The sequence below is a fragment of the Sciurus carolinensis genome, chromosome 1 (assembly GCF_902686445.1).
Source record: "Sciurus carolinensis chromosome 1, mSciCar1.2, whole genome shotgun sequence".
Taxonomy (NCBI): domain Eukaryota; kingdom Metazoa; phylum Chordata; class Mammalia; order Rodentia; family Sciuridae; genus Sciurus; species Sciurus carolinensis.
In genome coordinates this window covers 174,133,324-174,154,873 of record NC_062213.1, presented here as the reverse complement: position 1 = coordinate 174,154,873, position 21,550 = coordinate 174,133,324, and the positions used below count along the sequence as shown (strand labels likewise).

The 21,550-nt window shown below is 47.9% G+C and overlaps 2 protein-coding genes across 9 annotated transcripts in view; one reads left to right on the top strand and one right to left on the bottom strand.

Moving 5' to 3' along the window:
• Positions 1–13,400, top strand: part of Mast2 (microtubule associated serine/threonine kinase 2) — a 234,633-nt gene extending 221,233 nt beyond the window's left edge. For 5 of the 8 annotated variants that reach the window (XM_047527459.1, XM_047527439.1, XM_047527499.1 and 2 more), the window contains 18 exons: positions 717–849; positions 1,626–1,687; positions 1,895–1,980; positions 2,433–2,641; positions 3,781–3,919; positions 5,916–6,048; positions 6,785–6,950; positions 7,424–7,525; positions 7,782–7,904; positions 8,074–8,183; positions 8,485–8,639; positions 8,886–9,169; positions 9,267–9,461; positions 10,078–10,304; positions 10,515–10,637; positions 11,085–11,221; positions 11,353–11,546; positions 11,843–13,400. In XM_047527459.1, the coding sequence (XP_047383415.1) occupies positions 717–849; positions 1,626–1,687; positions 1,895–1,980; positions 2,433–2,641; positions 3,781–3,919; positions 5,916–6,048; positions 6,785–6,950; positions 7,424–7,525; positions 7,782–7,904; positions 8,074–8,183; positions 8,485–8,639; positions 8,886–9,169; positions 9,267–9,461; positions 10,078–10,304; positions 10,515–10,637; positions 11,085–11,221; positions 11,353–11,546; positions 11,843–13,344 (4,080 nt within the window). In that variant the 3' untranslated portion in view covers positions 13,345–13,400. The remainder of the gene's footprint in view (positions 1–716; positions 850–1,625; positions 1,688–1,894; positions 1,981–2,432; positions 2,642–3,780; positions 3,920–5,915; positions 6,049–6,784; positions 6,951–7,423; positions 7,526–7,781; positions 7,905–8,073; positions 8,184–8,484; positions 8,640–8,885; positions 9,170–9,266; positions 9,462–10,077; positions 10,305–10,514; positions 10,638–11,084; positions 11,222–11,352; positions 11,547–11,842) is intronic. The other 3 variants (XM_047527470.1, XM_047527449.1, XM_047527510.1) reach the window with 2 other exon arrangements.
• A 3,925-nt stretch (positions 13,401–17,325) lies between these two features.
• The window catches only part of Pik3r3 (phosphoinositide-3-kinase regulatory subunit 3), an 86,166-nt gene continuing 81,941 nt past the window's right edge, over positions 17,326–21,550 (bottom strand). The window contains 1 exon segment of the mRNA XM_053743430.1: positions 17,326–21,032. Coding sequence (XP_053599405.1) covers positions 20,768–21,032 — 265 coding nt within the window. The 3' untranslated portion in view covers positions 17,326–20,767.

Below are 21,550 nucleotides of genomic sequence, written 5' to 3'. Positions count from 1 at the left end.
AGATTATATCTGAATAGGTAAGGTAATTCTCCAAAATGGAGAGACTAGGTGGAACAAAAACAAGCAAAGCAGAGGCTAGAGAGCATCTCCATCAAGAGCATGAAGTCTGTGGCAGAGCAGGACTTGGATCCAGGCAGGTTTGCATGCCGGTTTTCCATTTCCACCTTTGTGACCAGGCATTCCTATGCACCTTGATTTCCTCACCAAGGACAAAGAGTTGTTAGGAGGATTTAGCTCAGGGTATGGCACTTGGTAGCCACACAGAAGCAGACAAGGACTATGTTTTGGTTGGCATTGGAGCTTCCACCCTTTGCACACAGGAGGAGCTCAGTGATTGTTTGAAGGTGTGTTTGCACCACTGTGACTGGGAGCTGCAGCTCTTATAAGCTGCAGTTGAGTGTGTACCAAGACAGCTCTGGACTGGGCACCTGTACACACCTGACAGTACCATCTGACCAGTGGAAGGCTTGGAACCTGATTGACAGACTGAGGTCTCTTAAAACCAAAAGCTCTTAACCTTATTGATATGGAGATGCTTTGTCCCCATTTTTTGTGATTCCTGAACCATGTTGTTTCTGGGTCTTTAGAGGGTGGGGTGTCTTATCACAGAGAAGGACTTCGTATTCATCCTCTTCTGCTATGTGCTATAAAACCAAAGAGATCAACAGCATTCACTTGTATCTTTCACCAATCACCACCTCTCTCCTCTGGTACAGGAGTTTGACCCTGAAGAGTTCTACCACCTATTAGAAGCAGCTGAGGGCCATGCCAAAGAGGGACATGGAATTAAATGTGACATTCCCCGCTACATCATTAGCCAGTTGGGCCTCACACGGGATCCCATAGAGGGTGAGCATACTGCATGGGGGCTATAAAGAAGAGATTTAGCCTGGATGTGGACATAACATGGTATTGGGGGGCCTTAAGACCATAGGAGACACCCTGTGATATCTTGTCATAAAACACCTTTTCCTTTGGAATTACTCTTCATATCTGCCTATTGTGTCCCTACCTGGATTGTCTTGGGCCCAGCTGGGTTGGATTTAGAGCCTCAGACCAAACAAGGCCACCAATAAAGTATGATAATCACATTTTTTATAAATGATTATCTCTTCCACATACTTTCCTATCCTGCCAGCCACCTTACAAATCCTTCTGTCTTTGGAGTGGTCCAGCTCAGGGCTTCAGAGGATATCTCCATTCATCTGGACTTCACACTGAGCCCCTACATGAACTGTGGGCTACCATATCCTAATCTGTAGTTGTTTTGCTCCTATCTTCCCTGCTTTCCAGCCTCATCCAGCAAAGCAGTGTTGGCCAGCAGGATGGTCCAGCCTTAGGCCCTGTTTGCCAGAAAATGTCCCAAGTTTGAAAGGAGTTTTTATAGAATGTGTCAGGCCTTGTGAATGGCACTGGGCTTGTAAAAATAGTGGTACAATAGCATTTGACTTATTTCCTGATCCAACAACTGACTACACTGAGCCACAGGACTGGATTTGCATTCCAGGCCAATGCAGAAAGCATTAATGCCTACCACATATATACCTGTTCTGTGACCTAAGGGTACTGCTGTGATGTCTGACAGTGCCACACACTTTTCTCTTGTTTCCTTGCTGTGTTTCTAGAAATGGCCCAATTGAGCAGTTACGACAGTCCTGACACTCCAGAGACCGATGATTCCATTGAGGTAAAGACCCTGAGCTCCCAATCCTGGACTCTGAGCCCTATGAAACAAGAACTGTGAATTCTCTTTAAGAGAATTCTGAAGGAGAGGTGGGGAATTGGTGACTGCAAACACTGAGAAGGCACACTGCTTCCAGGGAAGAATGGACAGAACACCACAGCTGGACTCTGAGAAGCTTCACTGTCTCCTGCCTTTTGCCTTATCTTCCAGGGCCGCGGGGCATCTCTGCAATCTAAGAAAACTCCCTCTGAAGAAGACTTTGAAACTATTAAGCTCATCAGCAATGGCGCCTATGGGTAAAGGCAGGGGTCAAAATGTGGCCAGGACTAAAACTGAGTCAGCCCTTGGTCTCTCCCTTCTGGAAGCAAATGATTCCCAATCCCTGAGCAGCAGATACCTCAGGGTCCCCAAGACAGATCCTCTCAGTCCCTAAAGCCTCTTGGAGAGGCAGGAATTCGTTTTCCTCTGACATCTGAACATTGTTCATTTCTCAGGCAAAATGCTCATGCCTCTTGGTAGCATTCCTCCTTTGCCTGAGCTCTGGAAATATTTATCTGTGTCCTTGGGACCTGGTCTATCTGGAAATTTGAGTTGTTTGGGCCAGAGAGCCTAGATCCCTTTCATTAGTATGCACATCCCTGCTCCCTTGTTCTGTGCATGTATAAGGTGTGAGGAGGTAGTTGGGGTGGCGGAATGCACAGCTCGGTGCTGACAGCCCTTGGGGGCTGAGCTGGGTTGCGTTTCTCAGGGCTGTATTCTTGGTGCGGCACAAATCCACCCGTCAGCGCTTTGCCATGAAGAAGATCAACAAGCAGAACCTGATACTACGGAACCAGATCCAGCAGGCCTTTGTGGAGCGTGACATACTGACTTTTGCTGAGAACCCCTTCGTAGTCAGCATGTTCTGCTCTTTTGAGACCAAGCGCCACTTATGCATGGTGATGGAGTATGTTGAAGGTACTGAAGGCATTGGGAGAAAGATGGCTTGGTGTGGAAGCCATGGTACAACCCAAGACTTAAACCTAAACAGAAACCAGTAACTTCATATTATGTAGGAGGACAGTTTTAGAGTGAGCTTCCAAGCCCTCATTGGCACTAGTTTCTGCCTCAGAATCTCAGAGTCCATTTGACCACAGGGAGCACAAAGCTCCTTGTCTCACAGTGAGGCTTCCTGTGTCGGGTACAGTGAGAGGCAATCTGAGACAGGATGCAGCAGCCCTGCAGCTGTAGAGTTCAACTCCCCAAAGCCTGCATCAGACAGAACAAAGGAGGTAGAAAAGTTGCAGAAGCCTAGCATGGGATGCTGGGAGAATTGCATACGGGAAGCCAGTGCTCTGGCTGATGGCTTGTGAAGGGGACACTCCTTACAGCTACTCAAAATGCTCCAGGATTGGACGAGAAGAGCCCCATGGGCAGAGTTCTGAAGAGGGACAGCAACTTTCAGCAACTCTCCCTCCCCAACTTTTCACTGAGTGTAAGGTTCCCAAAGATGTTTTCCCTAAGACTTGAAGTTGAGTCTGAACAAAACTGCCCTTTTAATTCAGTAGGTATATGCTGGGTATTTATAGTATTATTTTACTCAGAAGCTAAAGGAAAGCATAAAGGAAGGAAATAAATAAACAAATGCTAAAGTCTAAACCATATGTACTTATAGGACACAGTGTTCTCATCCTAAAATAACTTAGTTTTATCCAAGCCCTCTTTGGCCCAGGTTTCTACCTCAGGATCTCAGAGCCCATTTGGCCAGTGAGCACAAAGCTCCTCACCTCACTTTGAGGCTGCTCATGTCAGGTGCAGCAAGAGGCAATCAGAACTAGGATGTAACAGTCCAGTCATTATGTAGGCATAGAGACCTGGGTTCCTTTCCTCCTTGGTCTAAATAGTGACCTTGACAGCCATTGGCAGATTCACTTCCTTCCCACTCATCTCCATACCCTATCTCCCACCCATGCCAGCAGCAGAGGGCTAGAATCAGTCTCCAGCACCAGGGTTCCCTATGAGGCTATCTTCTCTGGGACCTCAGGGACTCTAAACCTGGGAACTGGCTAAAGCAGGGAGCTGGATGCTTCTCTCATGATCATCTGGGCTTGTTGCAGGAGGAGACTGTGCCACTCTGCTGAAGAATATTGGCGCCTTGCCTGTGGACATGGCACGTCTATACTTTGCGGAAACTGTGCTGGCCTTGGAGTATTTACACAACTATGGCATTGTGCACCGTGACCTCAAGCCTGACAAGTATGCCCACAATCTGGGTTCATTGTTCATGGTCTCCCTCTTGAGTTTCTAGATAAATGGAGGAAACAAAATGTATCTGAATCTGTTCTAGAATGGCTCATAATGCTCATGTGTATATCCTTCTAGGCCTAGTATGCCAGCCTCTTGACCATCCATATGCTAAGACCATTTCCACAAGATCTTGCAGGAACATCATAAGACTTCAGTGACATGAAAGAGTCACTGAGAAGCTCCCCTGAAGAAACCAAGCAAGAACAAAGGAATTAGCATATCTATAGATGGCTGAATGAGTGTCCTGACATTTACTGACACCCACTATGTGCCAAGCACTATATTCTGGGTTTTAAATATAGTCCCTGGACTATATTTGGACTTAAGTCTAGTGTGGGTGACAGATAATATAAGTGTATAAGGCTACTTCTTGGAGGGCTTTGGTCTGGTGGGAAAAAGTAGGAGGAGCTTTCTAAAGCAAGGGAGCAAAATGTATAAAGATACACAGGTATAAGAGAACATGATTCATTCAGGAGCTACAAATGGTACAATATGTCTGCAGCTTAGGTGGTGGTAGGTCAGAGAGGAGAGAGAGAGAAAGGCTAAAGAGGAGATGCAGGAGCTAGTTCATCAAGGATCCTTTCAGCTTTGGGTTTTCTTTTGAGGGACATAGAGTCTTTAAAGGATCTGTTGACCAAGGTATGATAGACCATGTTCAGATTTTGGTTCAGATATAGAAAGATCACTCTGCTAGTGGAAGAGACAGGCCACTTCTAGATACCAGGCTAAAGACAACAATGCCTACACCAGACCAGAGGGACAAGATGGAGGAGGGAATAGTGTAGGGAAATAGAAAGGAACAGTTAATGTTGGGCTTGGGGTGGAAAGGGAAGCAAGGAAGCAGAGGGAGACTGGGGTACCTTACAGATTTCTAGCATGGAACTGGTGCAGGGTGATAAGCCACTATGGTAGAAAGTAACCTTCACATAAGATAGACTTGAGTTCAAATGACCACTCGTGTTTGTTTAACTCTTATTTGTCTGTTAATTATATTTACCCCTTTCTAAAATGAGAATGATAATACCTTTGATGTTTTGGTTATACCAGAAATCAGGGGCCATATTTTGTACGTGTATGTTTGCATGCATGATGGGAATTGAATGTAGGGCCTCATGTATGCTAGGCAAGCATTCTATCACTGAGCTACATCCCCTACCCCAAGAATATTTTTAAAAGTACATGTCGCAGAGCTCGGTAATTGACATAAATTACTGTTTTTTCATTGAGAAGAGGAACCAATTGGGAGGCGTGCCTTTGTTTTGAACAGTTTGAGTTTGGTGTCTGGGAGATTGGGTAGGTGTGGAACTTGTGACAGAAGTCAAAGCCAGAGACAGTAATTTGGGAATCACTGGAATAAAGGGGTGGCAGGGTAAAGCCTTTGGCACAAAGCAGAGTGTGTTAACAGAATCTGATTTCTAGTTCCTCCCAACCAGGCCTCCTTATGAGACAGCCATGGACATGGAATAAGATTATGTGCCCCTTTCCTTTCTCCCTGAAATGGAGATGGTGAGGAGATGGATTAGGAATGTCTAGAGTGAATAGCCTTAGGACAAGTTGATCTCAGCTCTATGGGAGAAAGTCTCTTGACTGGTGGTAATCTGCTTCCAGTGGCAATTATAGGTGGAGCAACAAAGAGAAATGTAGTCATGGGAATGGTGGAAGGCAGGTTAGCTTTTTATGTAGAATGCAGCACATTTCCCCACCCCCACCAGGAAGTAAGGAACTTTAGGGCTTTATTCTGCAATATGGAGGAAACACCCTTTGTCCACCTTGTGGAGCATTTTTCAAAGCCAGAGCTATATATTTTTTCATAGCTGCCTGTCTCTCTGCTTATGTCCCACAGAACCCCATAGAAGCCTGAGTAGGAAAATTTGGCAAAAAATAAAATCAGTACTTGTATAAAACCATGAAATAACTCCATGATTTTGTTTCTATGGCCTCCCAGCCTCCTGATTACATCTATGGGGCACATCAAACTCACTGACTTTGGACTTTCTAAAATTGGCCTCATGAGTCTGACAACCAACTTATATGAAGGCCACATTGAAAAGGATGCCCGGGAGTTCCTGGATAAGCAGGTAAGGAAGGATAGGTGAGACCTTGGAGCTGAATGCCAGGCCTCAGAATTAGGTCTTGGAGCCACATGCTTGCTTGTGGCTGGATGTTAAGACTGGAAGCTCCTATCTTTTCTACCTTTTGGTCCCAGGGAGCAATGAAATAGCACATTTGAAAAACAGGATGGGCCATGAGAATCATATGACTATAAAATCCAAAGTCATCTTTCTCCTCTGGGTTTGGAGAAAATAAGTCATATAACTATTAATATAGTTTCATATGAGATCAGTCCTGAACCTCTGACCTGAGTCAAGAGCAGACCTCTCCTGGGGCCTGTTGTTCTTGGAACACAGCTCCAAATTCCACTGGACTGGGGCCTAGTTCCCTGAGAGTTGCCTCTGGATGTCCCCTGATTTGACATTTCAGGTTGTGTTGTTCACAAGTCCCTGTAATAGTCACCTGACTGATAGGTTCTGTTCTTTGGGTTCTGTTCTTTGGGCTGGAGGGCAGAGGCCAGTTGTGGGACCAGATAGTGGTATTGCAAGCTCAGGGAGAATTAGACATTGTGATTAATTAGGAAATACTTAAAAAACACCCCACCAAGAGTTCCAATTCTGGTTCCCTGAGACTGCTGTTTATTAACCATGGTAAACTGAGCCTTCGGAGACTTCTCTAGGGTAGGAACATCCCCACTCCTCCAGCCATCATGCCAGTGAGCTACTTCAGGATGCTGAGCCAGCCTGGCTTCTCTGTGCCCAGGTGTGCGGGACTCCAGAGTACATAGCGCCTGAGGTGATCCTGCGTCAGGGCTATGGGAAGCCAGTGGACTGGTGGGCCATGGGCATAATCCTGTATGAGTTCCTGGTGGGTTGCGTCCCTTTCTTTGGAGACACTCCGGAGGAGCTCTTTGGTCAAGTCATCAGTGGTAGGTACTATCACCCTTACCCAGTGAGGAGTCAAAATCTAGATCCACAAATAAGAATTATGCATGCCCCTGTTGAGGCTATGGATCTCTTGTTCTGAATCCAAGTGTATGTGTTTGGTATGCTTGCTCCTTAGGGGTATGTGTACATTCACACATGCACTGAGTCCCCTGGGACCTATCCTGTGAGTGTGAACTGTCTTAGCACATAAAGCAGGGTGAGCTGGAGCTACAGGATAGGGGAAGTCACTGTTTTTACAATTCCCACCCTGGGTCAAAAAGCCAGCCATGATCTAAGGAGTGTGATTCCTGCTGGAGGGGAGGAACCCGTAGAATTTAAGGAATTGGGGTCCCAGATGGGGCTTTTTAGGGGGCTCTGGACTGGCCCTTATTGCCTCCCTTCCTTAATACTATACTGGGGCCTTCTGCATCTCCCCACAATCTCTCCCTTTCTCTCTCATCCCTGATGACTTCAGATGAGATTGTGTGGCCTGAGGGTGACGATGCACTGCCCCCAGATGCCCAGGACCTCACCTCTAAGCTACTCCACCAGAACCCTCTGGAGAGACTGGGCACAGGTAGGCCCCACTCTTCCTTTCTCATCACTTGGAAAAGGGGGAAGGGAGACCGAGTCCACATACCCTGAGGTATGTGGGCTTCAGATGGGCTTCAGGTGTGGACAGCCCATCTGGATCCTGAAATTCTACCCTGCTTAATACAGACAGAAAAAGAAGGGTGTTTGAGCTGAGGCTTCCAGGCCCACCTTCTCCAGGTCTGGCTTCTTGCTTGACTTGCTGGCCTGGACTCTACACAGCTCATCCACCTCTTGTCCAGGTAGTACCTATGAGGTAAAGCAGCACCCATTTTTTACGGATCTGGACTGGACAGGACTTCTTCGCCAGAAGGCTGAATTTATTCCTCAACTGGAGTCGGAGGATGATACCAGCTACTTTGACAGTAAGGCCACTTGTGGGTGAGGTGGAGCCTGGGTCCTATCTGTTGCTCAGAAGTGCCTATGCGCACTTGCATTGGAGCAACTTCCCAGGACCCTGCTGAGGCCTGATAGGGTTACAAGGATACCACCAGCAGGGCCCCTGAAGGGAAATGTCCTGTGTGCCTGGCCTAGCCCGTTCAGAGCGATACCACCATGTGGACTCAGAAGATGAGGAGGAAGTGAGTGAGGATGGCTGCCTTGAGATCCGCCAGTTCTCTTCCTGCTCTCCAAGGTTCAGCAAGGTGTGTCCTAAAAGGCCCAGATCAGAGGGTTGGGAGAAGAGGCTTGGGAGTTGATAATAGGACCACTTCAGAAAAAGAGGGAAAGGCTGGGGCTGCATAGAGTAGATGCTTCTAGAACAACTCTCTAATCCCTGACATAAGTGATATCGGGGTGAAGCCAGGTCAGTAGAATAAGTGCTTCCCCAAATATTAAACTGGGATGTGGGGGAAGGAAGGGAAGGACTCAAATTCCAGTTTCAGGTGCCAAGGATATGATTTGTCCTTTGGGAGATGCAGCGGTCATAGTGTCCTGTGCCCACAGGTGTACAGTAGCATGGAACGGCTCTCACTGCTGGAGGAACGCCGGACACCACCCCCAACCAAGCGCAGCCTGAGTGAGGAGAAGGAAGACCGCTCAGATAGCCTGGCAGGACTAAAGGGCCGAGACCGGAGCTGGGTGATTGGCTCCCCTGAGATGTGAGCACCCAGGGCTTGCCAGGGTGGGCAGCACAGCCAACCTCCCTCACTGTCACACAGATCACGGGAGAGATTCAGATGCTGGGGAGATGTGCCTGTGGCGGTAAGGTGGCATTCTCAAGGCAACCCTGGAGGAATGTCTGAGGAGAAAAGTTCTGTGACCGTAGCTCTGTGTACCCCTAAAGAAGCTTTGGTGGGAGGAGGGAGACTGCCTGGGTCATCTCACCCCAGCCTTATGTCTTACAGATTACGGAAGCGGCTGTCAGTGTCTGAGTCATCTCACACAGAGAGCGACTCAAGCCCTCCAATGACAGTGCGACGCCGTTGCTCAGGCCTCCTGGATGTGCCTCGCTTCCCTGAAGGCCATGAAGAGGTCAGCAGCACCCCCAGGAGGCAACAGCAGGATGGTATATGGCTCCTGACACCCCCTTCTGGAGAGGGGGCATCCGGGCCTCTCCCTGAACGGCCAGTGGAGCGACGACTGAAGGTGGATGAGGAGCCTCTCAGCCAGAGTGGTGCTTCCAACTCAGGTGTGGCAGTGTGTGGTCAAAGGGCCTCAGCTAGGGGACACTGCAGGTAGGGAGGCTCAGCTGTATTGTGGGTCTCACTGTTCACTTGGGCCCATAGCCATAGAAACGCGAAGCCGTGGGACCTCACAGCTGGCTGAGGGAGCCACAGCCAAGGCCATCAGTGACCTGGCCGTGCGTAGGGCCCGCCACCGGCTGCTCTCTGGGGACTCTATAGAGAAGCGCACCACTCGCCCTGTGAACAAAGTGATCAAGTCTGCCTCAGCCACCGCCCTTTCCCTCCTCATTCCTACAGGTGAGGCCCCTAAAGAGCTAGGGTAAAACTCATAGACAGGACCTTGTAATCCCTGTGGGCCTGCAGCAGGGGCCTGCACGTAGCAGGTGTGTATGTGTGTGTACCTCTTGAGGAGCAGGTATCTGAGAAACTGTGTCCCTGTGTTATGAAAATGAAAGTCTCTGAAGGTGTGCATCGGTGTCTGGAGTTGTGTGTATGTGTGCCAGAGGGCAGGACAGCACTCTGTCATAAGTATAGGCTTTGAGGCAAAGATCTAATATTCAAATCTTGGCTTCATCATTAAAGGCTCTTGGCCTTAGAAAGTTGTTTAATCCTTTTAAGTCTTAAGTTCTTCACTAAAAAATGTAGATATTAATAATGGCTAGCTCATAGGGTAATCATGATGTATGAAGAGTTTATATAGTCCCATCACCTGCACCTCCACATCACGCCTCGGAAACTCTGAGCAGGTGAGAGGGTTTTGTGGATCATGGGTTGTGGGGAAGATGTACCTGGGCTCAGGCTCTGTCTGTGACTAGGGCTGGGCAGGAATCAGGAGAATGGAAAGGGGGCCAGGCTGGGAGCATGGCCAGGCCAAGGCCTCTGACCCACTAAGTCCTGGCTTCTCCTCCTCCAGAACACCACACCTGCTCTCCATTGGCTAGTCCCATGTCCCCACACTCCCAGTCGTCCAACCCGTCATCCAGAGACTCTTCTCCAAGCAGGGACTTCTTGCCAGCCCTTGGCAGCTTGAAGCCTCCCATCATCATCCACCGAGCTGGCAAGAAGTATGGCTTCACCCTGCGGGCCATTCGTGTCTACATGGGTGACTCAGATGTCTACACTGTGCACCACATGGTGTGGGTATGTCTGGCCATCTAGACCTGTGGTCTTCTCAGTTCCATCACTCTTCCACTTTCCCCTTAGTGAAGCCTGTCTGTCCTTTCTTCTGTCTGCCCATGCTACCCACAGGGGTCAAAGGGTGTTGGTAAATGGGGTCACAGCTTAATGATCAGAATAGGCTCCGCACTTCCTGCCCAAACTTCAGACTAAAGATCCTCTCTTCTGAGGCAGCATGTGGAGGATGGAGGCCCAGCCAGCGAGGCCGGGCTTCGTCAGGGTGACCTCATCACCCACGTCAACGGGGAGCCTGTGCACGGGCTGGTGCACACAGAGGTGGTGGAGCTGATCCTAAAGGTTAGTGCTGTGAATGCTGCCCACTGTAGCCAATGAACAACAACAGCCTTGTGAGTCTGGACCGGCCAGAGAGGAGTGGGAAGGTTGGGCACACATACATGAGCATGGATTTCAGGGACACACAGAACTTGGGTGGCACAGCAGTTTTCTCCAGAAGGCAACAGCCTCATTACCCAAGGCCCAGGAATTCTTCTGAGCCATGTGTAGGACTGGTGAACAGGGCAGGGGAGCTTCTTCTCTATCTTCCCATCCCTAGACCACTCTGGACACCAATGGAAGCCATTTCCTAACCTGTGAAAGGGAAGAAGACAGGCCTTATTTGGACATTTTGGCACTGGAGTAAAAGCTGGAGTTGTGGTATAGCCATGTGCAGGAGTAGGGGCAGGAGCAAGAATATGGCCACTGTCTTAAGTTTGGTCTCATGCTCTTCTCTGCTTTGCTCCCCAGAGTGGAAACAAGGTGGCTATTTCAACAACTCCCCTGGAGAACACATCCATTAAAGTGGGACCAGCTCGAAAAGGCAGCTATAAGGCCAAGATGGCCCGAAGGAGCAAGCGGAACCGAGGCAAGGATGGGCAAGAAAGGTGAGCCAGACTTAGTCCAGTGGTCTGCTCTGAGCACTTGCGTACTGGCAACGTGTCAGGTGGCTTGGCCCCAGGCCTAGAGTGTGCTGTGCCCCATGCACCGACTTGGCCTTGGACCTTTATCTTTACAGCAGGAAAAGAAGTTCTCTGTTCCGGAAGATCACTAAGCAGGCCTCCCTGCTGCACACCAGCCGCAGCCTTTCTTCCCTTAACCGCTCCTTGTCATCGGGGGAGAGTGGGCCAGGCTCTCCCACACACAGCCACAGCCTTTCTCCCCGATCTCCCACTCAGGGCTACCGGGTGAGCCCTGATACGGTGCACTCAGGTACAAAGGGCTCCCTGCAGGTAGAGACAACCCCTTGGGAAACAGGAAGCACCTGGGTGCTCTGCTCCCCGCATGTCCACTCTCAGAATCTCTGTCAGCCCAACTAAAGATTCAGCAGTCTTGGGAGGAATTGATGTGGGAAGGGAGTGACTTTATTTCTATGGCCTGTGTACTGGTTCTTTGGTAGGGCAACATTGACAGTCCTGGAACATTCCAGCGGTGAGCCCTACCTTGCCCCTCAGTCACTTCTCACGGATAACATTGCCACCTTTGTCTCTCTGTCTGTTTGTACAAAGTAGCGGGGAATTCATCGCAGAGCAGCTCCCCCAGCTCCAGCGTGCCCAGTTCTCCAGCTGGCTCTGGGCACACACGTCCCAGCTCCCTACATGGTCTGGCACCCAAGCTCCAACGCCAGTACCGCTCTCCACGGCGCAAGTCAGCAGGCAGCATCCCACTGTCACCACTGGCCCACACCCCTTCACCACCACCAGCAGCTTCACCTCAGCGCTCCCCGTCGCCCCTGTCTGGTCATGGAGCCCAGGCCTTTCCCACCAAACTTCACTTGTCACCTCCACTAGGCAGGCAACTCTCACGGCCCAAAAGTGCAGAGCCACCCCGCTCCCCGCTGCTTAAGAGGGTACAGTCCGCTGAGAAACTGGCAGCCGCACTAGCTGCTTCTGAAAAGAAGCGAGCGCCCTCTCACAAGCATAGTCTTGACCTGCCCCACTGTGAGCTGAAGAAGGAGCTGCCACCCAGGGAAGCCAGCCCTCTGGAGGTAGTCGGGACCAGGGCTGTGCTGTCTGGGAAAGGGGCACTGCCAGGGAAGGGAGTGCTGCAGCCTGCTCCTTCACGGGCCCTAGGAACCCTTCGGCAGGACCGAGCTGAACGACGAGAGTCACTGCAAAAGCAAGAAGCCATCCGTGAGGTAGACTCCTCAGAGGACGACACCGATGAGGAGCCTGAGAACAGCCAGGGTGCACAGGCATCCAACCCAGAAGTGAGCCAGAATCTACCCACCAGAGGAACAGGAGAGGGTGGGGAAGAGGACACCTTCTTGCCCAGGAACTCAAGAAACCAGGGTCTGGTAGTCTCGGGCCTGTTGACAGGGGTCATATTAGGGCCTCCCAGAATAGAAGGTGCTAGTGTCCCCCAGAGGCAGCTTGGGAGTCCACAAGCCTTTGAGGAGGCTGTCAGCTCCTCCTCACCAGCCCTCAGCCTGTGTAGGTCTGGACCCTCAGACCCGACCCCCACTGAAGGCTGCCGGAAGGCCCAGCACCTCCACAGCCAGGCATTAACAGCACTTTGTCCCAGCTCTTCAGGACTCATCTCTGCTGCTGCCTCCACCTCTGGGAAGCCAGGTACATGGTCCTGGAAATTCCTTATTGAGGACCCAGACAGGGCATCCCCAGGCAGAAAGACAACAATGGAAGGTGGGCTAGCCAACCCCCAAGATTTGGAAACCACAGCTTCAGCTCACCCTAAGAACCCATCTCCCAGGCAGGAGAGGAAGTCACAGCCACCCAGTACCCCTGGGCTGACTCACCCACCGTGTGAGATTCCCGGCCAAAGCTGGCTGTGGGAGTCTGAATGTGCAGAAGTAGAGAAAGAGGAGCCACCCTTGAGCATCACCAAAGTGCCTGATGCCTCGGGTGACAGGAGGCAGGACGTTCCATGCAGAGGCTGCCCTCTCACCCAGGAACCTGGGCCCAGCCTGCTTTGGAGGAGCCGAGGACCAGGGGGCAACCCAAAGCATCAGGATTCCACATTAGCACCGGATGAGCTTTTAAAACAAACATAGCAGTTGTTTGCTATTTCTTGCACCAGACCTGTGTAATACACGCTCCTGGAAACATCTTTGTGTTTTGCATGCTTCTTTCCTTCAGTCATCACACATGTAACTCTAGGTCTAGGACCTGTGTTGCTGCTGGGAATATATCTGTGGCTAAGACAGTTTCTACCCCCAGGGAGGAGCACTTAATCTAGTTTCACTTCTCAGGGACAACAGGGGTTCAAACATGAAGAACTGGTGAACAGGTAGTTTTGCTGAGGGAGGGTTGTCAAACTGCAGCATATATACAATATACCTGGTATGTTCAAGGAACCAAAAATAATTCAAACTGGAAGTGGGTTTGCAAATTAAGCAAGGACCACATCTAATTGTCTTCTGTGGTGTAGGTGATAACAGAGCTGAACCAAAGAAGGCCACAGGGCAACTAATATTCCTACTAATGGATAAGAAAACTTAGGCTTTTCTGTCCCAGGTAGAGTTGGGATTGAACCTACATCTCTCTTGACCATAGAGCCCACATTCACCTTACTTGGAGGGCCTCTTAGTCAGAAAGGAGGAGAAAAGGTACTAGTAGGTGAGGAGTTTAACTTTGGATATTTTTGTTTTGGTTTGGTTTTGGTTTTTATTTGGTACTGGGGATTGAACCCAGGACCACTAAGCCACATCCCCAGCCCCTTTTTGTATTTTATTTAAGACAGGATATCACTGAGTTGTTTAGGGCCTCGCTAAGTTGCTGAGGCTGGCTTTGAACTTGCAATCCTCCTGCCTCAGCCACCCAAGTCACTGGGATTACAGGTGTGACCACTGTACCCGGCTACTTTGGATGTATTTAATTTGAGCTATTTCTGGGAGATCCAGAAGGTAATTGAGTACACAGATCTGGAACTCAGGAGGGAAATCCACACTAGGTAGAAACGAGCCATCAGCGTATCAACAGTGATATATTCAGGAACACTAATATTTAAGGGAAAGAGGGGAGATTCAACAGCAACCAGAAGAGAAATCATAAAATCCAAGAGAGGAGTTTCAAAATGGAATAGTTACTTGATAAAATGCTGAGTGGTCAGGTGAGATGAAAATAGAAAACTTAATCACCTTTCAGTGATAAGTTCTTAGTGTTTGTAGCCAGCAAACCCTTCCAGGACTCTTGTCAGGTATGCCCCAGCACTGGAGGTGGGCACTGCTATGTGCATTCTTCAATGAGTAGAGCTATACTTTGTGGGTAGTGCAGAAGAAAAGGAAGGGACGTGTGGATGTATGGGGAGTCAGGAGGTGGCACCACAAAGCAGGCAATGTGGTTTGGTGGAGTACCACAGCTAGGAGTGCCCCTATGGTGATGCCATACTTGCAACGCCATCATGCTCTGATGTTGTACTGACTGTCCCACAAGCCAATGCCTAGGTCTCCAGAGGGGTCAGGAGACCTGGAGACAAGACAACCTTTGTACCCTGCAGCCCTTCGTCATTCTGCATGGGGAAGGTGGTGGCCACCAGAGGGCGTGCTCTACCTATCTGTGGGGACATTTTAGCCTTCCAGTTCTCTTGATTTCACTTCCTCCTTCCTTCAGTTATTTACAGACAGCAAATCATGGGCTGCCTGCACTGGGCACTGGGATTGCGGGATCCAGGAGGATGGCTGGGAGATGAGTGCCCAACACGTCGGGATCTGGTCGGATCCTATGTATGGTGATACCATACACAGGTGACGGGGATGGGAGGAAGCAGGGTTTGCAGTTTCATGAGAACTGCCTTCCTGTGGGTTTGGAAGTGAGAATGGGAGGAAGCACTGGGACCCCAAACACTGTGTAATGCAAATGCATGGCGCCCCTGTCCCAAGTGTCAGTGGTGCTTTCCTTGAAAAAAACTGCTGAATTATCCCAAGGGGAGTGAGGAGGTTCTGAAGGGCAACTTCACATGTATGTTTTAGGAAGATCACTATAGCTGCAAAACAGACCGCCAGAGACAGCGTGATGCAGTGGCCCATTAGTGATCTGGACTAGGACAGCAACAAGGAATGTGCAGAATGAAAAGCCCCAAAACTCTTGGATTAGTTGAGGGGATAGAGCTGAAAAGAGAAACAGGTGGGAAATGAGGTCTGCTACATTACAAAATCCATTTTACGGATTTTGTGATGTGGCAGGGTACGGTGACAGGCACCTGCAATCGCAGCTGCTTGGGAGGCTAAGGCAGGAGACTTGAGCCCAAGAGTGCAGGGCCAGCCTGAGCAATATAGCAAAAGACCCCATCACTTTTAAAAATTTTATTTTGTGATTTACCCTAGAAACAATTGGAAGTTACTTATGTTTTACACAGGTCAGGTTTGTAGTTTTAAAAAGATAACTGGTTGCTGTAATGAAAATGGATTTGAGGAGGAAGAATGGAAGGAGACCTTCTGGTATTAGGATTAGACTCAGTAGCAAAGCAATTTAGAGAAGTGATGGTTTCACTGGTGTTTAGAAGGTAAAATTAATATGGGTTGGTGAAGGGTTTTATATAGATATGGAACAAGGCTATCAAAGATGTTGATTACATTTCTGACTTATGCCAAATGAGCCAGATTTCCATTCAGTGAAACATGAGACAATGGAAGAGAACCAGGGCCAGAAGGTGACCCTGCACGTTCAGTATCTGGCAGGAGGAACAGATGCACCTGGCCTCAAGATGGTAGGTGGATTCATGGATGTGGAGAAAACTGTTAGGTGAAAAGGCTTATGTCAGAGGAAGGTTGGAGGAGTCCAAGAAACTTAAAAAGAACAGAAACATTAGAAAAACTAGCTGAATGAATTGTAATGAAGTCAAAGAATTTTCCATGAAAAGTCAACAGTAATGGATACTGAAGACATCAAAGTAAGCAGTTTCAGGTAATGATGGAACCTGTACTTAAATGCTTCAGGTGATGAAATAAACACATTTAGGCAACTCTTTCAAAAGATGTGGCTTTGGTAGGGAAAATAAGAAAAAGGATATGGGATTGAGTATGGACTAGGGACACAGAATCAGAGATAACCAAACAATAATGAAAAGAATGGTCATTGATCATGGGAGCCAGGCATGATGGCCAGAGTTATAAACCTATAACCACAGCTACTTGTATGAGAGTTCCCTGAAGGTGGGAGAAAATAGAATCCAAAATACATGCTGAGGGATTGACTTTTGTTGGAAGGTAACCATCTTTGTAATTAAAGATGAGAACAAGAGGACTTTTGTGGATACAGGGAAGTTGTCAGTTTGGTGGTGGGAAGTCAAGGGAATTCATGGCCAACCACATTTTCTCTGTGAAGTAAACAAGTTTGAAGTGCCTGTGGGCCACTCTAGTTCCCAGTGGAAATGTCCAGATGGCAGGTACAGGTCAAAAGACAGGCCTAGGCAGGAGATAGGAATTTTGAGTGTCCCAAGCACAGAAGTGGGAACAATTTAGGTTTAAGGGAATCGTCCACAATTCAAGTGGTAGCCTTGAGGGTGCTATGTATAAAGTACAGTGGGGAGGAGGACACATGCAGTCACTTAACAGACCACTCCCTGCCTAATCAGATTTTGTAACTGGTTGATTACATGAGTAGGTGAGGCCTGAGAGACATGGATGAGAACTACAATGTACTGTGTAACAAGACTGTCGTGTTTGTACATAGGAACCTTAACCAAGTGCCTTGAAGGACAACAAAAGATAAGACCCTAAGATTTGATGCGCTTATTAGGAGTGGGTGAAATGGGGAGGAAATGGCTTTCAGATTTAATTTTCTCAGTATCTGAATCTCCCTGTTCTGGGTGGACAGGACTCGTGGTAAAGCCTGGTAGGGTCAACTTGCTTTTCAGGGGAGGAAAAGAGTTATCTTGTAGCCCCCAATTGAGCCTCAGGACTGGTCTTTTGGTGTTTATTAGAAGGACTGGGAGTTTCACTGATTTTTTCAACACCCTCGTCCTCTTTCCTTGGCCCTGCCCCACCCTGTCCCAGCTCACCCTTCCACAGCATCAAGACAAAAAGGTCCTTTATTGCAATGTCTTTATTGCATTACTGCAGCAAGTTGGCCAGACTATCCCCTCTTGGGGAAGGTAAAAAACAAAATCCCCAAATTATCTCCCTCACCTTCCCCCCCACCCTCACCCACAACTGCACAGCAATGTCTGAACACATTTGGTGACAAGAACAATTTGCAAAAGTGGTCTAGGAACTACATTATGAATTGTCCCAACACAAGACACACAGTTGGCTTGTGAATCAGATATTTTTATGTAAACTACATGAATTTTGACTACATCAAGGACAACAGAATAGGCTTTTCACAAATAACAACAGGGCACCAAAGTCACATGCTGGAATTTGTAAGGAAATAAGGTTGTCTGTCACAAGTGGCTGGAGCTAAAGCAAGGCTGAGCAGTTGGCAGCTGGGGGGCCAGGCAGGTCTCTTCTAGACCCTCTGGTTTCTATGGCCATTGAAACCTCACAGAGGCCTACTCTGGGGTCTTAATGGGCAGCAGAGATAACACAGAAACCAGGAATTGCCCAAATGTAATTCCTGACTCAAGAGACTGCACAGGGCTGGTTTCCTTTCAGCAAGGAGACCCAAAGAAGACACCAAGTTGATTCTCAGAGCTTCTTCAGAGTACATGAGGTCTAAAGTAAATGGGAGAGCCCATCAAGTCTTGGAGAGGGAAGAGTAGAGGTATTAGGAAGTCTTTATCCTTGGCCAGATCAATGATAAGGACACAGGCAACCTATCCAGGCCTGAACCATGGCCAAGGTTTGGCATCTAGCCAAGTAGAGAGAGCACTGTTCTGTGATGAAAGCTCCACCTGGAAAAGATGGACCTTGGACTTGTGTCCAGCCTGCCCCAAGCTGCCTTCATGTTGGTGGCTGGCTCAGCTAGCCAAGAGAATAACGGGCCCCTCTGGTCTTGGTTTGTCACTTTACCCTCTGCCTCACTGACAATTCAGTTACAATAGAGAATCCCAGGGCCCTGGTCACAGGACAGGACACAGAACTAGACTCATGAAAAAGACCAAGACCTGCTCCCAAGTCATGAGTAAGCCTGCTCCTCCACACACGGCCCAATGGTTAGCAGACCCTATGCCATTTCTGCTGGCTTAGGATCAAGCAAATCATGTGGCAACTGGTCAGAAAAAAAATACCTTCAAATTTCTCAAACAATCCTAGGTCTCAGATCCCACAAAATAATGAGTTCAAGAATGAAAAAAGGGAGTAGGGAGGAATGTAGGACTGAAAAACAACAGTCCTCCACAGTCAACCCAAGTGTAGATAGTAAGATCGTGTTTTGCTCTCATCCTGCACACACTCCATTTCTGACCAGCAGGGTACAATACTACTCTGATACATTGTTCAACACAGTTTGTGTATCCTATCCCATTTTGGTTTATTGTAAAAGAGACATTCAGACACACATGGAATTTTAGTACCTGATAGGAGGGACTCCTTGCGCCCAATCTAGAGCACACAATCACTTGAGCAGGTTCAACACCAGATGCAGGGCCACCCTGGGGGTGACCAGCAGCAGCAATTAGCTTCACATTACTCAGTAAAACTTTCAGCAAGATTTCAATCTGGCAGTTTGGGGAAAGGATGTGCTGGCTATCAGTTAAGGGCTTAAGTGACGGTGGAGGGATTTCATTTGTCTCTATCTCAACCCAATCCTGAAACTACAATATAAACAAGGAAAAGCCAAAAGATATGCCCTTTCCTTCCTATCCTCACTGTTAGTAATTCTGGAAGTCCTTCCAAAAAACTTTGTCTGTCTTCATAGTACTAGTCCATTCTAGACACTGTCACCAAGATAATGCTCAGGGAAAGTAATATTTATTTTTCAGCCCCAAAAGTAGAGCTTTCCTAGCTATAAACCTTAGGAACCAAGACCCAGGTAGTAGCTCAGCCAGGATGCCTGACTACACAGCTCTGGACTCAAAACAGCTGACTCACACTGAGCCCATTATGGTTCCAGGATTGGCTCAGAGGCAGCTGGACTCTATTTGTCAAATGAATGCTGACTGGTGAGTGTGGGGCAAAATGGAGGCAGAAGTAGATGCCTGCCCTCCACTCAGTTCGCCTAGCTTCACTGAGCTGGAAGGCTTAAGCCACATGGAGCAGAAGATTCCTGGCCTAAGATTACAGCCACTGGAGCATGAGGGCAGACTGTGCACATTGCCCTAATGGCAGGATCACAAAAAAGGCAAAGACAAAAGCTTCCAGATGGCTTATACTAACAGTCTAAACTCCAAGCCATCTTCTCCCTGCAAAAGCTTCAGAAACCACTATATGGAAGCACATGTGTAATGTGGCATGACCCTCACCCTGGACACCAGGGATTCTGGGTGTGTGAGATCCCTGACCACAATCTGATTCCCCTCCTTAGCCACATAGGCTCCTAAGCCTTACCAGCAAAGGAGGGGTAGAGGAAGGGAAATTAAACCATTTACAGTATTTTTGCAGGAACTTTAAACTTGGGGAAGCACACATAAGAATGTTGTTCTATATCATTATTTGGTATATCAAGCCATCTAAAAGCACTGGATTGCACCTTTTCTTTACTCATACAAACAAGTTACAAAGGTTTCAAACAACAGATCATTCTTTAGGCTAATGAAACACCACACAAGTACCAACTTTGTTTTATGATTCAAAGCTCACTATCCCCACAAAAAGAACACTTTCTCATCTGAGAAACAAGGACAGGGCAGAAGGAAATACACTGACCAATTTTAGTGTTTGCTAAAACTCATATTTCTAGTTTCCTTATTTTCAAGTTTTGGTAGCGAAGTATTATGCACTTTCTCCCCTTAAACCTTAGTCTGGCAACAAACATTGTTTTGCTGGTTTCTAAACATAACGCTTCTTTAGAGGGAGGAGATAGTGAGATGCTGAAGCCTAAATTATGTTGGTAAGAAATAAAATACCTTCAGTTGAAGGTTTTTTTTTCAACCCCTGCTTAGATTCTTTAAATGAAATCCCAAACCTCCCTATCTTCCTTTGGTTTTTTTGTTTGTTTTCTTTTAAACCAAATCCCATTCTACCACAGAACCAAAACAGTCTTCTTTTCGGGGGCAGGAGAGAAGAGACACTGCTAGAGCAAAACTGAACTCCCAACAGAGCCATGTCTCTGCTGCATTCTCAGAGTTGAAGATCAAAAGAGGACGTGGACTCTGCAGAGGTTTCCAAGTACAACTCCCACCCTCTACCCCATCAAGCCTAGTGTGTTCTGCTGAGGGTGCCTGGCTAAATAAAAACAAAAACCCCAATGAAACAGACTTCCCCAAAAACAGCATCTGCTTCCAGCTTAGTATGTCAGTGCAGTGGCACAGCTGAGTCCCAGAGACCCCAGGTCCCTGATGCCCCCATCCTGGCCAGCTACTGCTCGGCCTCTCCACTTCACATTCACAGAATCACTTCTTGTGCAAAACAAGCAGTCTACGTAGAAAGAATGCCCTCATCGTAGTCTAATAAAAACTGTAGAAAAAAATGCTAGAGAGCCACCTCTCTTCCCACTCCCTCTTTATCTGCAGAGTGAAGGCATCTGTGCATGAACAGGATAGGCAAGCCTGACGTTGAGGGAGTCGTTGTGCTGAACCAGGGATGTCTGCCGGTAATGGAGCACTAGCTCCTTCAGCGAGCTGTACAGGTTGTAGGGCTCTGCGAAGCCATATCCCCGAGCTGTGCTGTAGATCACACAGTGTTTCACTTCCCCATCGGCACTGCAATGAGACACCATAGGAAAAATGTTAAGGCAGATAACAATAGATAAAAGGACAATAAATGGTCAGAAGTCTGAGAGTGGTTGTTAAGGAGGAGACCCATATGTGTTTGGTCAATCAGAGAAAGCTTGTAAAATTGTGTTCCCCTCACCCTCTTATACATTTGGCCACAGATAAGACATACTGAATGCACAGTTTATTTCTCAACTCTCAATTCTATTCATTGATCTACATGTCTACCCTTGTCAGTACCACACAGTCTTGATTAATATAGCTTTGTAATAAGCTATTAAATCAATGTGTGACTTCTCCAACTTGCTTCTATTTTTTGAAGGTTATTTTGGCTACTCTCGGTCCTTTGCATTTTCCTACGAATTTTATGAACATCTAGTCAATTTCTGCAAATACCCAGCTAGGATTTTGATACATTTATGCTGAATGCATAGATCAATTAATATTAAGTATTCTTAACATATAGTATATCTTTTCACTTATTAAAGATAGGAAAGGGTGAGGAA